Genomic DNA, 16,537 nt, shown 5'->3' with positions numbered 1-16,537 from the left:
TTATTTTTTACAAAAAAACCCACATAAGAACAAGTATACTTATGTTAGATATTGAAAATCTAAACTGAACAACAAGCAAAATACATCTAAAACATGAATTGGCACCCTCCATAGCATGGATAGTGCTTTACCAAGAAATGTTCTGGTATCAGTGCACTGTGGTTTTACTTGCAGCCATGGCAGTGACTGAGTTACCTAGCACATCTTGAGCCTTCTGTTCCAAGTTTAGAAACTTGGAAAATATTGTATAAACTTATGGTTTTAGATATTTTCAGATAAAATATTTGGGGATCGGAAAACAGGGGTCCTCTTAAGTTTATACTATGCAGCTTCAGTCTTTCTACTATTTACGGCGACAACATCCATCAAGTGCAGTCTTACTTAAAAAAAATAAAAACATAAAAAACAAACCTGATACCTCTCTCAGGTACGTGTGACATGCCTGTGGAAGGCGTATGGTTCATAAAATGAACCGTATCTCCTCGCCAAATACTCTGGCCTCTATTCTTGGCTCCTGTACTTCCATCTGAATGTTGGAAATACTACAGATATTGCCATTGCTATTTCTAACAATAAAGTCATTATATATGTTACCATTCTCCAAATACAACATGCTCCACTGTTAATGTCTATGTCTATAGCTAGACACTCACACATGCACACACACAAGTAGTGTAATTGTAAAGCAGGTGGGTTATCTGTAATGCAGCCTTCTCCCTCACTGTTTCCCCCACTGTCTGTCAATTCAGTAGTAATAGAGTTCAGGGGATTTTAAGTCCTAAATATCATCTGAATCCAATTTCCAGAAACTAGCTGTCTCTTACCTAGAATCTTGTCATTGTCTTGTGAGTGGCATCCTGATTTAAGTACCTCCTACCTTAATTGAGCCCTCACACCGCTGCTACTTCTGATCTCACCCAGCACAAGTCTGATTGTGTTAACCCTATGCTCATAAACCATCACAGTATCTGTTGGAATCCAAGCAAAAAACAGTGATGACTCAGAAAGGCTTAACTGAAAACAATTCAGTAAATGTATTATTGATTGAGAGAACCAAGAAGAAAGGAGTAAGTAAGGATCTAGCATTATCTAAAAGCCACCCACAGACTTCAAAGGCTATGGGAGGAATTGGCTTTAGTGGAGTCTGCCAAAGTGGGGTTTCGGCAGATGACCTGCTTGGCTGGAGCAGTAGAAAACATTCTCCCACCATCAGAAGAATCAAAGCTAAACAGGAGGAGAGAAGAGGGATCAGTACCTTAGTCTTTCTCTCTTCCACCCTCTGATCTACTACTGATGTCTCCCTTTGTTCAAACCTGACAACTATTCAGAATATAAGAGGACAAGTATTGTATAGTCCACAGAGGTGAGCCTCACAGCCCAACAGTCATAGTGGAGAAGGGCAGAAAACTTATTTGAAGTCTGATGCAGAATATCCAGCCTAATCACCTGTAACAGTATTCCCCAAATCTTGCTCTGGGGTTTGACGGCATCAAGGTACATTATTTGGAAAACTTTTAAAAATAAAATAAATTCCCAGTTTGCTGTGGAGTCTAGTAATCCAAATTTTAAATCTCCCTAAGTGAACATGTTTCAAAGCCTGGTTTAGAGACCCACTCACCATGCAGGTAAACTACAACCTCTAATATGGCACTTTGAAAATGGCCCTGGCCTTTCTCTTCAATCCCATGGGTCACATGTCTTGATTTAAGTCTGATTTAAATTCCTCCTTGCATAATTGGCAGCACCCAACATAATTGGTATTGATCGTGGCCGCATACCCTGGATGATTCATGCTTTACTGTGTCATCATATCTTTACCTAAGCTATGTCTTTCTCTAAAACGCTGTCCTATTTTTTCCTTGTTTTTAGTCTTTAGACGTTTTACTTCGTCCTTTTCTGTGTTGCTCTGTGCCCCAGGAGACTGATGTCTGTGAAATGCATCAAAATCATTTGCCTTCTATTTCTGGATGTATTTGGTCCTCGTTGGTATAAATATACATATTTTTTCTTTTAGCCATGAACTATTCTTTAGTTTGAAGCATTTCCTATATTCCTGCACTTCACATATTCACTTTCTCACACTGAAGATTGGTTTTTGTTTTCATGTTTATCTCAAAAATAAATTGTAAGTTCTCTAAAAGTAGCATTTATGTCATATTATTCATTGTATCTCTTGTAAATATCACAGTACCTAGCATGTAGTACAGCTTAGTGCAAGAAGAGTATGGGAATGGAGAGTATATAAGCTATGTGAACTGTGGCTTCCTGAAGTCAGGTGAAAGATAATAAATTATAAAACTGCAATTTATGATATTAAAAGCCTTTTCTTTTTCCCTTCCAGATATGTGCAGGTTAAACAAAAGCCAAGAGTGATTTGTAAGGGCTTGGAGTGTCTCGTTATTTCTGGAGTCAAGGAATATTACTTGAGCTGACTTTTCCTTTCAAATACTGGAACTTAAACAAAATATCTTTCATCATATGGAAAAACATATACCACGATTAATTACAAATACCACTATGAATAACAAAATGATGATGTATTAGTCTATTCTCATGCTGCTATGAAGAAATACATGAGACTGGGTAGTTTATAAGGAAAGAAGTTTAATTGACTCAGAGTTATGCATGGCTGGGGAGGCCTCAGGAAACTTACAATCATGGTGGAAGGGGAAGCAAACATGTCCTTCTTCACATGGCAGCAGGAGAGAGAAGTGCTGAGCAAAAGGAGAAAAGCCCCTTATAAAACCATCAGCTCTCCTGAGAACTCACTCACTATCATGAGAACAGCATGAGGGAACTGCCCCCATGTTTGAATTACCTACCACTGGGTTCTTCCCATGACATGAGGGGAATATGAGAACTACAATTCAAGATGATATTTGGGTGGGGACACACCCCAACCATATCAGATGATGATTGATATTAATTTTCCCAGTTGTGCTAACCAAGCTTTAGTTTAATTCTAATATTATAAAAGTAAGACATTAAAGAACTTTTCCTGTAATATTTGTGTCACTCTGTATATTTTCTGTATGAATTGATCTCATGAAATCTGACTCCCAATGATAGTTGTCAAAAGTAAAAAAGCAACATGTCAATTTCTTATTGTGTCAACCTGTTCACCATTTTACTTGGTAAATCAGCTCTTAATTGTCAGTGTATTTCAGAGAGTGACAATTTTTGTCATTCCTATAAATTCTTGAAATACTTAATTTGGTCCTTAGATGAATTAGAAATACAACAAAACTATATCTTACAAAATTTGAGACTGTGATGGGCAGAATATCAAGTTGGCCTCTGTGACCTGCGTTCCCTTGTTTGCAAATGTAATTAAGTACCAATCATTGACTTTGAATTAATCGAAAGAGAGATTATCCACGTGTGCCCAACCTAGTTGCACAAGGCTTTTAAAAGCAGAGAGGTTTCCTTGGCTGGTGGCAGATTTCAGCACCTGGACACATAAAAATTATTCAGCGCATCACTGCTGGCTTAAAGATGGAGTTGAGGGAAAAAAAAAAGCAACAACTGGGGACTTGTCTTAAGATCAGAGACTGAATTCTGCCAACAACAAAAACGAGCTTCAAAGAAAATTTTCCCCATCTGCATAAATCAGCCTGGTTGGCCCTTTGATTTCAGTGTTGTGATATCCTGAGCCATGCTGTGTCCAGCCTTCTGCCCTATAGCATGTGAGCTAAAAATAGAGTGTTATTTTAAGATGCTAAATTTGTGGTAATTTGTTACACAGCAATAGAAGTCTAATATGCAAACCCCTCAATTATACAAATATGACACAATGTTAATAACTGATAATTTAGTTTTTTCTGTGTCTTAGGGATAAGATCAAGCCTTTTGTTGCACATTCTCAAATTTAATCTTCACAACAATTCCATGAATTAGATATTTGAACAATTGAAAATAAAATACTGAATTAATCACGTCTTCATAGAAAAATCCATTCGCATAAAGATTCAACTAAAAAAATACAAAAAGCTAGACAAAATTGTACCAAAAGTGTGTAGACAAACATGAATTTTATGTATTATATATTGTTAATACCAGTAATGTGTAACAAAACAGAATATTACTGAACATGATCCCACAATAATATTTTTAAATTTTCTAAAAATAATTTGCATAAGAGATAACATAATAAATATGTAACTTTAAACACTAAATTCTAATCTTGAGCTGCTCAGTCTCAAACTTATTATTGCATGTTGAATCAACAATAGATAACATCAGAAGTGATACTTTTCCAAGATTAGCAACTTTTATTATTTATGCTCTCTTGAAGGACCTCAATTACACTGAAACTATTTTTTCCCAATCATAAACCTAGCACATCCTAAGACAGCATATATTTTTATATTTTTAGGGTACAATAAAAACTTAAAGAAATGCGTTAGAGGTTTAATTCGCCTAAAATATAGTTAAATAAGATAAGTTTGATAGATTGTTTGATTTTTGTCATGCTAAACATTTCTGAAATCATTTGAGCCAGAAGTTATTGATAAAGGAAGCAAACACCAAAAATAATATTGTTGTTCCACTAAGTAAGCTAAAATTAAATGTAGCAGGGAAGACATCCAGCCACATAAGAATTATCTTCCATTTTTTCTTCCATGATCTTTATCTTGTCCTTATTGGGACCAAAGCCTCGAAACTGAATAACATTTTGTAAACAAATCACATCGATTATGTGAGGACAAAATTTTTTGTCAATATTAAAGATATAAAAGAGCTATATGGAAAAATGTTTACTTAGATACTCTCTTAGTCTATTTTTTGTTGTTAGCAGAACCCCAGAGACTGGGTAATTTATAAAGAAAATACATTGATTTCTTAGCATTCTGAATGTTATAAAGTCCAGGATCAAGTGGCTGGCATCTATGGAGGGCCATCTTGCTGTGCCATGACATGGTAGAGGGTATCACATGTTGAGAGAGCAAAAGCGTGTACGTCCACTCAAGTCCCCCTTCCTCCTCTTACAAAGCCAACAGTCCCATCACGGGAGCTCCACTCTGATGAGCTTATCTAGCTCTAGTTACTGTGGAAAGGCCCCACTTCCAAATACTGTCCATATATGAACTTAGGGATTACATTTTTAATGTAAGAAACCTTGCGGACACATTCAAATCACAGGACGAATATTATATACATTTCAAATCAGAGGTGCAAATGTGTGTTTAATGGGTATTGTAATTTTCTGGGCTTGATAAGATATATAATGTAGAAACTATAAAGAACTGGCAAAAATATCTTTTCCTACTTTGGGATGTATGGAAACATGATAATAAGTTCGAAAAATTGAATATTTGCAATATTTCTCCATCCCTTCACATGTATAGTTTTATTCCAAAAAGAATTTAATGTGAATTCATATAGTTCATCTTTAGATACAAATATTAGTTTCTATTATATTCAGCATGGTTTGTTTGCCAAAAATTATGCTTGGTATATTAACTGTGAAAATAATATTGTTTAAGCTATAATTAAAATTTGAGCAATGTAATTTAATTTCATAGAAATATAAATATAGTATTATCCTACATGTGACAAAGTACTGAACTTTAAAGGATTTAGCAGCTCTTAGTATAAGAAAAATAAGAAAACATCTTTAAAAATATAAGGCATCATTAATATTGAAATTATTGCTACTTTTTTCTCATTATTAAAAAAAATAAAAATCTAAGAAAAATAACCCTCAAATCATTAATTACATCTTCTGCCACATACACCCATATGTGTAATATTTTGTGAACTCCTGTTGACTTCTGCTCCTTAGATTTAGTTTTTCATGCTTCTATAAGAGAGGTGATATTTAAATATAAATAATAAAATTCCTTAATGTTATACTTCACTTGTTAATTTAAATTTTGTCCAAATATTAATTATAAATCCCATATTATATTGAGTCCCATATTAATTATAAATCATGCAGTGTGTGATGATTCTTACATCATGCTTCCTACAAACTGAAAGTGATTTTGTTTAATTAAGACTCCAGGAAGGAGCATTCTCTGTAGCTGAGCAGCTTGTACAGTCGTGGGCAAGGAGAGAGAATGGGAATGGAAAAGCTGTGGTGTTGGCTTTGGTCCTTGGTCCAACAAGTAGATCACGATAGCTTGTCTGCTCCCCAGGAAATCTGCACACTGACAGATAATGTTACCCTACAGCCTCATCCCACTGACCAGCCTTGGACACGAAGGACACATCACTTCTGTCACCCAAAAGCAAGAAAATAGGAAAGTCAGCTTTTTTCCACTTATTTTCTTCCTTGTCATTCCTCATTCTTATCTCTCCCTCTCTACTTATTATCTGTTCCCTTCCTTTCTCTCTCTTTCTAGGAAAGCTAAAGAATCTGATCAATGTTGACTAGAGTCATATGATCCTTCTTCTTCATCTGCAACACCATCATTGTCTTTCCCTTCATACACTGGTTCTCAAACTTGTGCTTAAATTAGGCCACGCAAGATATCGTCAAAACACAAATGCTAGGCTCCGCCTCCAGAGTTTCTGATTCAGTCATTCTGGGGTGGGGCCTAAGAATTTGCATGTCTAATAAGTTACAAGGTGATAATGCATATGCTGATGCAGCTGATCAGAGGACAACTCTTTGGAAACCACTGCCTGTGTATACATATACGTAGTACAGATAGTGTAGCAGCTAATGCTTACACAAAAATTTCTTTATGCCAGGTATTCCTCCATACGCTACATTTATGAGCTCGCTCAGTCCTCACAACAATAACATAGGAATGATTAGTATCCCTATTTACATATGGAGAAACTAAGTCACAGAAAAATCAAGTAAGTTGTCCAGGTGATTAAGCTAACCTGTGGCAGGGCAGTCTGCCTCCAATCTGGTTGGTAGCCACTCAACTCCACTGTCTCCACAATCTTTAATGAAAAATGTTAAGCCATGAAGCAAATTTGAATTGCTATAATAGGCTACCATGGAAAAATTGGAAATTTCACCCTTTTATGTGAAATACATTAGACAAGGAATTCAGAAGAGACCACTGAATGGGTAATATACTTCATGTAGTAAGCCAGTAAAAATATTAAATTGGTTTCAATATTAAGAAATTTTCACCTTAATTTTATGTATTTTCATATATTGACCTAACTTTTCTGATACCCTAAAACAACTATAGTTACAATATAAATTCTAAGTATGAAACAGCTGTGTTGTCGATTAACTTTTTGGAAGGTATTTTCTTGTTTGATGTTGTTATTGTTTTTATTGTTACCACTTTATATTATTTTATATAAGTATTATTATGTATTTACTATTTTATCCTATATCATTGTTATTTATAATACTTTATTATCCTTTATTTGCTGAGTTCCTTAAATTTGTAATTTCTTATTTCTGAAAAAATTTTTATTAAAATTGCAATGATTTGTAATAACTTTAGAATTTTTTCTGAATTGCTTAAAGGCATAAAAAGTTATATAAGTATCATTTTAAGATATGATTTCTGATAAATATCTGAATTTAAACACTTGTATTTCTTCCTTTTTAAGAAAATTATCATTTCAGTCTTTTGTAAAAGGACTTTTTACAAAATGTTTATCAAATTATCAAAAGATACATGCAATGGTTGAATCACTTTAAAATTATTTGCTTGAAATTCAATCACCACTGTTGGAAGCACTTTTGGTGTAACTGTGTTGAATAGAAAGTTATATTACATCCAAATGTGAAAGAAAACCAAATGTTATTTTTTATCATCAAAAAAATCAAAACTATGATTCCATTTTTCTAATAGTGCTATTCTCGATACTAACACAGATTGTATTCGCAAACATCCTGTGTGTAACCAAAACCAAAAAATTTTAGGCCCTCACTATTCTCTGAATACCTTTATTACATTTCACTGAAAGTTTAAGGTTACATATCTTCTTCCACTGGAATGTAAGCTTCAAAAGGGTTAAATTGAAATGAATTGTGATTTATTCACAATATCAATGTTCCTTGCAGAGTAAGTGTCCAATAATTTTTTTTAACTGACTTGCATTTTTTATCCAAACTGCAGAGTCTCATGTTAATTACAAAATATTGAGCAGGACATCAAAATACAGATTTTATTGTTTATTTAATTACTTGTTAATTTGTATTTAATGGGGTAATTTTGCTGTATATAATGTGTACTGTCTAATAGGTGTAAATTATAAGAGATGCTGAAGTGAGTTATTTTCTTAGTGCCATAAATCTGTCCATTTTAATTTCTAAATGGAAATGAATGATTGACTCATGAATGATTGAAATCAACATTTAACAAATATTTTTTAAAGAAGAAGATTCTAGGCACTCTAGATTTATCTATAAATGTTTGTTTAGCCTCAGTTTTACCAGTTTGCTTTAGTTTTTATCATTTATTCTGGTTAGGAGAATAGAATTAATATATATTTGGCAAACAATGAAAATATATTAAAAAAGCACTGACAACATTTTGCTTTAAATATTAGGAGATAAGAATAAGAAACATAAGAAGACTGCACAAGTTTTAATAATGTTCAAAAATTAGATTTCCTGCTCATTTCCAGCTCCATATATTTTATAAAACAAGTTTGTAGCCAAATTGTGATTCTGAGTCAAGCAAATACTGCAGCAGAAAGGTCATTTTGCAGAAATAATAGTATTTTAACTTTCTCCTCTCTGGGTGAGTTAATGCCGTGATGCAGATGCCTTCCCTATTTAGATAAGAGAAGATAAAGGAAATTGTATTGTAATTTTAATATTTCCTTTGTCACTTTGAATAAAATCCATTAATGCCAGGGCTTTTACAGAGCTGTCCGATATGAATAGAGAATACAGCCAGGTTATTAACCAAATGTAATTGCCTGGTGATAACAGATTCATTGAGTCTCTATTTGACGCTTATTTAACTTCAAAAAGGCTATCAATTAGGACACCACATTTCAAGCAAGTGGGAAAATTATGCATGGACACTTTCAACAAAAAGTTGACACGTTAATAAAACAGTGAGTATCATTTTTAGAATACCAAATTCCTACTTTAGTATTGTATAAAAAGGAAAGAACTTAATACATTTTTTTGGTCCCCTGGTGTCAAAAGGCATGAGGTGACTGATATGCCCAAACCTCAAATGCTACGTAGTACACATATCCAGAGACAACTGTCCCTGATCCTGGCAATCTGTCCAAACAATTCAGATGGTGCCTGTCAAATACAACTCTGTGTGCCTGTGTGTGTATGTCCCACATGTTCCTAGCAATGAAATGAGCTAATTAGAACATTAGAAGATAAAAATATTGTTACCTGCTTTTATAAGTTGAATACTTAATTTTGCATTAAGACAGAGTCTCACTCTGTCGCCCAGGCTGGAGTGCTGTGGCACGATCTTGGCTCATTGCAACCGCTGCCTCCCAGGTTCAAGCAATTATCTGCCTCAGCCTCCTGAGTAGCTGGGATTACAGGCACCCGCCACCACGCTGGCTAATTTTTGTATTTTTAGTAGAGATGAGGTTTCACCATCTTGGCCAGGCTGGTCTTGAACTCCTGACCATGTGATCCACCCGCCTCGGCCTCCCAAAGTGCTGGGATTACAGGCATGAGCCACCGCACCTGGCCAGTTTTGCATTCTTCAATCCAGAGGCGTTTGTATCCAAATATATGATTCATACTTGGATTATTGGTGGGAGAGGGAATTCCCATTGGAGGGGTAGCAGTGATAATGGGAAAACGTTGACTTTGACAGAAAGAAGCCTGAACTCAAACCCCGGGATGTATAAAATGACTTTGTTTTTAGATGACAGTTTTGAAGGCTTCTTGTGCGAGGCACCCCTCTGAACACATAATAGATTTTATCTCATGAGGTTAGGCAATCATTTGATCTTTTTAAGCATGTGTTTCCCCAGGTATAAATTTATGTATAACAGTATATTAAGGGGAAAATTATCATGCATCCTACTTGACATGGCTCCTCCTCTTTAAACGTTTTTTCCTTTCATGAAATAAGAGATTTAATCTGATCAGTCTCATGTGAACCAAAATTTCACACGAACCAAATTCCATATTTAATTGAGACACTATGCTTTTAGAGATCAGTGGATGATCATGATTTCTCATGCACTTGTGCTATCTCTTCCATTTATTATCTCTTTCTTATGGGCCAGGCATTGTAACTAGTATTGGATAAACTGTGATGGACAAAACAATGTAGTTCTTGTTCCCACACATCTTGGAGTCTCTTTGTCTCTTTCTCCCATCCAGCCAGATTAGTAAATTGACTCCTGAACTGTTCCTTTGGGAGAGACTTCACCAGTCATCTTTCTTCTCTCCAACACATTTAATAGGAGAAGCTGAAGGCCACTACTTTATCATGTGTTCTTTTTACTGTACATGGGGCCAGATCATGAAAAACAAACCTCAGAATCCTTACCTTTGGTGTGGTTTCGTTTTGACAAACATAAAGGAATACCTTAATATATGTTTTATGCTTGAAATTGGCATACCTTTCTCAAGCAATAACATTAAATGGACAATGATTTCTAAGCATTTGTTTGTGAGAAGTTTTATTTCAAAATCATGTTATGTTACAGTTATTTCTTTTTGAAATCTAATTTCAGATTGGTATATTATTTTCATTTTCTTTCCAGGAAAGATAATAGGGACTCGGCTGCATTTTTGCAGGCTTACAGCTTTATATCTGAACAAAAAGGAAAGTGGTTTCTGGTGATATCTAGAAAATTACTCCATAATCCTGTGCAGAAGTGTTTTCAAATCAGAAAGGAGAACTGACAATAAACACTATAACATTTTACAACCAGGTAAGGCAGAGCTGTAAACCCACCTATTTTCAGAGGAAGTATCTCTCCTTCTCTTCCCGCAATCCTCTGGAGAGATGCCCAGCCCAAACATAGAAGTAGAATAGCCTATGATGTCCACCTTCTGCTTCGAATTTCCTATCCACCCAACCACATGCCTTACAATTTCCTTGAGGCCACGCTGAAACTCTCTCTTGTCCTACTATCATGCCCTGTGCAGCATTATCCTCAGGAGTTTGCTAATGGTCCCCATCTTTTTGTTTATTCAAAACTGTTTTTTGTTTGTTTGTTTGTTTTGTTTTTTGAGATAGAGTCTCGCTCTGTCGCCTGGGCTGCAGTGCAGTGGCGAGACGTTGGCTCACTGCAACCTCCACCTTGCCTCCCGGGTCCCGGTTCAAGCAATTCTCCTGCCTCAGCCTCCAGAGTAGCTGGGATTATAGGCACGTGCCACCACGCCAAGCTAATTTTTGTATTTTTAGTAGAGATGGGGTTTCACCATGTTGGCCAGGCTAGTCTTGAACTCCTGATCTCATGATCTGCCTGCCTCAGCCTCCCAAGGTGCTGGGATTACAGGCGTGAGCCACCACGCCTGGCCTGTTCAAAACTTCTTGACTCAAGTGCAGATGCAAGCTCACCTTCTCACATAAATTCTTTCTGAACTTGTTCATTGCATGTTATATCATTCTGTCTCTAAATTCCTGTAACACACATTCCATATATTTGACATGCAATTGTCTGTTGTTCTGTGGTGTCTCTTCTAATTTTGTCTTGTGTCTGCTGTGTTGTTATTGTATACATAGGTGTATCATCTCCCATATACTATAAAGAAAAATCCTTGAATTCTTCAAATAAGTGCTTAGAATATAGTGTGGTATTATTTATCGTAATTTTGAACTAGTCATCCCAGGCAACATATTTCCAAGTCTTTCGATAAAATGTCCTCATTATTTCTGTTTTGAATATTAGAGTCAGAGACAAGCTCACATAGGCAACATCGGGACAAAATTGATGCATACTTTTTCACTGTACATTAATATAAGTCCATAAATGTTAATGTTAATTGAAAGGAGACAGTGGGCCAAATTATTCCTCATTTTTAAGATGAGGCATCTGACATATCACTTCTCCAAGTCATAAAAGCAAAGAGGAAGTCAGGACTTAAACGCAGGTCAGATTTATTTCAAACTATTTGCCTCTCTTTGAAAATAGTTTTTTAGTGAATAAATGTGTTGATTAGTAAAACATGGCATAAAGTTTCCAGCGAACACTTCAATCCACTAAGCCATTTACCTCAAAATTATTGAATTGCACGACATGAAAAAAAATCTGACATAGCATCTAAAATGCAAGATAATTTTTACAATATTGGTTTTACTTACTGAATAGTGACATAGACAACTATTATTAACTCAGTTTTGTAGATGAGGAAACCAAGTAAGCAAACCTTCAAAGAAGGTGCCTACTTTGACTTCTCAGCCCCGAGGTCTTTCCATGATGCTACTCGCTCTTTCTAAAAAATGCAGGTAGTTCCTCTGTCTCAAATGTCTTTCTCCAATCGTGATCACCTAATTATTGCCTCTTGCTATTGTTTTAATTAGTCTACTCCAAAATTCAGGTACTTCCAATGTGATAACATTACGAGGTGAAGCTTTTAGGCAGTGATTAAGCTATGAGGGCTTTTCCGTCATGAATGGGATCAGGTGCCCTTATAAAAAGTACTTGACGAGAGATTTTGACCCTCTCATCCTTCCACCTTCTCCCACGTGAGGAAACAAGGCTCTTTGCCTCTGGAGGATGAGGTTTCATCTTGGAAACAGAGAGACCAGATCCTCACTAGCCACTGCCTTGATCTTGGGTTTCCCAGCTTCTAGAACTATGAGACATAAATTTCTGTATTTTATAAATTATGCAGTCTGTTCTGTTATGGTGGCACAAACTGGCTGTGACACCTCCTCATTCCAAAGAAGACCAACCAGCTATCACTTTTATTATGTAGTTTTTCCTGAACATTTTCTCTGCAAGGAACAGTTTCATTTATTTTTGTATTTCCAGCATGTAGTAATTTCTTAATGAACTCTTTAGCTTAAAACTTATTTTGAAATTTCAGTGCATTTATTTAAAGTTCACATTCCTTTTTTCTAATTGTTATTTATTTGTGTGGAAAAATCTTTCTTAATCACAACTTCTAAATTTGGGTTAAGGCTCTTATTTCCCTTTAAACATTATTAACTTTTTTTTCAGGAATATTTTTCCTTAGAGGGAAAAAAAAACACCAGCAGAAATTGGCATCACACCAAGTAGGCTGACACAGCAAGAATATACCTGGTAAACTCAAATCATTTTCTTTTATATGTGTAGGTTTTCTTCTGTGGAAGGCCATAATAGGTCACATGGTAGCTAGGGACCAAATACTTATGCTAATTAGATATTACTTCCTTAGTGTCTTATATCAACAATGTTGATTCTATTGTAGATACAGAAGTCTTACATATCTTTCATATATATATATATATATAAAATGTAAGTAAGCCTTCTATTTTATGTATCTCTCTGTATGAATTCTTCCATCTGTAGAATTAAAAAATAAATTTACACAAATGAGTCAATGGTTTGGCTAAATAGTCATAGGTAGTTGATTTTAAAATAGAAATACTGTTTTATAAATATGGAATTAAATTCAATAAGAGACCATGGATACTTTAAAATACATTTATATGGCCTAGTTTTAAAGTAAAAACCTTTAAGAACATTATTCATCGTAACCACATAAAACAATCAAATATTTTTACCAGCTCTTGACTGAGATATAAAAGCAGTTTTTGTCCTCAAAATAATCAATGGCAAAGGAAAGTGTTTTCAGTTAATATAATGTCCTAGCGATTATGCTAAATATTATATATTTTACCTATTTCACTATCAAAATAATTTGATGTAGACGTGATATTCATATTATAGTGAAGCAAATGCTAAAACTAACAACTTCTCCAAAGTCACACGTCTTGTAAGTAATATACCAAGTGTGTACTCTCAAATCTATGCTTACTGCATGTTCTAAATGTAGTAGAGATTATTGATACAATTAAGAGATCATTGGAATAATCTTTACTGTTTTTATTATTATCATTTAGAGTTGATGTACACAAAGACTGTAATTCTATCAGGTTTATTTTTCGGAAATATGACCTTTTGAATGTTTCCATGTAATGCAAATATAACACATTTTAATTATTTATCTGATGGAGGAAGAACAAATGAAGTTAAGGATGTCTTGATTAAGAATACTAGTAAGAGTGCTGAAAGTAATGTTGTGCAGCTTATAAAATAAGAAGCTAGGTGAAATCCCAGGCTCAATTTTACAAATAACTTATTCATAATACATTTTAACATTTCCAAGCAGAAGTGAGTATAAAATAGTGGCTTAAAAATATTAAGTTTTTCAAAGGTACAGGGTTTTTTTTGTTGTTGATGTTTTTGTGTTTTCTTGGTATGTGTTTGTGTGTTGATAACATTAAGAAGGACGTCACATTAGCACAGAAAATAGCAAGTTACTCTTTGCCATAGGGAAGACAAGAGAGGATTTGTATCTGGCCAGTGTGAAAGAATGTTGGTATATATTTTACTATCATATTACTGAAGAAAATAATATCAACTGATCAGATTTGAAATAAGCAAGCCAATCACTGGTTTATGTTCTTTAAAAATGTTAATGCTTTAAATACTAAAGTTATTTATAGTTTCTATAAATAATAATTAAAAATTTCTCTGTTGGGAAAAAAATACATTGATTTCCAGAATGTTTTCTGTAACAAAACATATAAATTGATTTTAAACTGAGTATGATTTAATATTTTTTGCTAAGTTCTTATTTTATGCAATGTCCTTTGTTAAAATCTTACCTTTAAACAAATAACATATAAAAATGACATGAAATGTGAAATTTCAAAAATAAAAATAAATGTGATATAAATACAAAACACCAAGAAATAATGCAAAGGATAATGTTATTTATTAAAAATTATTAATCCTAAACATGAAGTCTCTGCTATTTATGTTGTAATACTTAAAACTTCAAGCCATCAAATTACTATGCAATCTTAGTTTTGAAAGACTGTATGAATTTTGTATGTGTAAATGTTGAATGTAAGTTTTGTAGGTTTCAAAGTACTATAAAAAGCAAAATCATAGGTAAGAACCTGAGCCTAATTTTTTAACTTGAGTATCAGATCTATGCCAGGAGATTTGCAATAATTAAATAATATCCTGAATCAAAAGAGCATTTTCTTATTTCAGCAGTTACAATGTCACAGAGGCAACTGTTCTGTACACAAAATTGAGCATCAGACTTCCCACTATTCTCTTTCAAATATGGCGAAGTCTTTATATCGGAGCTCAGAATTATAGGTGACAAAGTGGACAGAAAAGGGTCTGTGGAGTATGGTAGACATGGACTTGAAAGACAAGACCACAATGTTCCAATCATGTGAAAATGAACAAATTCCAGAACATCTAAGAATCTTAATTTTCTCATCTACATAATAGTGATAATAACACCACCCCATGAAACCCTCTGAGCGCAGTGGACAGCATATGAAAGCAGTTAATTAAGGCTGGCTATTTTTAAACATCTGCTACCGAGTGGCATTGTTACATGATGAGCCATCTTGATGGAGGCACACCTCCTATCTATGGCAGGTATCAAATGCATACCAAAGACTAACTTAGTCACCAGGCTTAATTCTCAGCATGAAACTCATTTTTTAAGCCTTGCTATATAGATATTTTTTCTAGGAGAATTTTATAAGTATATAGTGAGCTTTATGTTCATATTTGGCAGTATACATGGACATAACATCCAAAATCAGCTATGGGTTGGCTGAGCTCAGCATCCTGCTATCCCATAGGAAGGTAGAGGAATGAAAGCCATATTCACATATTGGTTAAACGTTATACATATATGCAACCAAACACATTCAACTGTATTCCTCTTTTAAAGCAAAATATGAGCAGGTTTAAAATCATTCAAATCTTGTATAAACATGATATGCCATATGAAATTGTATAGGATATCTGCATTTCCAAACTGATAAAAAGGCTATAATAATTTAAAAATAAAAGAACCATGGTACCCTATATAACGCAGGCTAGAAAATGATAAAATCATAACAATAAAGTTAATTGAGACAATAATATAAATCATTAAACATACAGATAGAAAAACTCTCACTAACTGATTATAACTTTATCTAAATGCTTAGCTTATCTAAAATGAGGAAAATATTTGCATAGAAGAGCAACATTACTTGACACTCATAATCTACAAGTAGATAAGCTGAGAGGCTAGCAACGCCATAGAACAGAGAATAACAGAGCCAGGTGACAATCAGAAAATGCAGTCTTTAAGTTTTTACTATTCCACTTTCAAACTTTGAAGGGTCAGTCGTATAGCTGAAGGTATCATCTAAAGTAAGAAAAATAAAAATGATTATTAATTAGTGTAAGAAGCCAACAATATTAGTAATTAGGTAGACAGAAATATCATGCTTTTCTTTATGGACATCATAAATCAAGTTAATGTAATTTTACTGTAGCTTTAGCTTATATGTGCTCACAGATAAAAAAAATCTATTATTCCCAGGTAGAAAGTATTCTCAGATGGAATCTTGCACAAATAACCCTAAGGATATTGCTAAATACATTAATTCATAATAATATATTTTGTAGATTAATATGCCTAACTTTG

General features: G+C 34.2%; 1 protein-coding gene across 21 annotated transcripts in view; it reads right to left on the bottom strand.

Annotated features, from left to right (window-relative positions):
• The window catches only part of CCDC102B (coiled-coil domain containing 102B), a 467,886-nt gene that overhangs the window by 86,605 nt on the left and 364,744 nt on the right, over positions 1-16,537 (bottom strand). For 19 of the 21 annotated variants that reach the window (XM_055368315.2, XM_063699302.1, XM_063699298.1 and 16 more), the window contains one exon: positions 13,894-16,255. The exons of the other annotated variants lie outside the window; for them this stretch is intronic. In XM_055368315.2, coding sequence (XP_055224290.1) covers position 16,255 — 1 coding nt within the window. In that variant the 3' untranslated portion in view covers positions 13,894-16,254. Of the gene's footprint in view, positions 1-13,893; positions 16,256-16,537 lie in introns of those variants that run through there. 21 annotated transcript variants of the gene reach the window in all.

Source organism: Gorilla gorilla, chromosome 17, assembly GCF_029281585.2.
Source record: "Gorilla gorilla gorilla isolate KB3781 chromosome 17, NHGRI_mGorGor1-v2.1_pri, whole genome shotgun sequence".
Lineage (NCBI taxonomy): Eukaryota > Metazoa > Chordata > Mammalia > Primates > Hominidae > Gorilla > Gorilla gorilla.
This window is presented reverse-complemented; position numbering and strand designations above follow the sequence as displayed.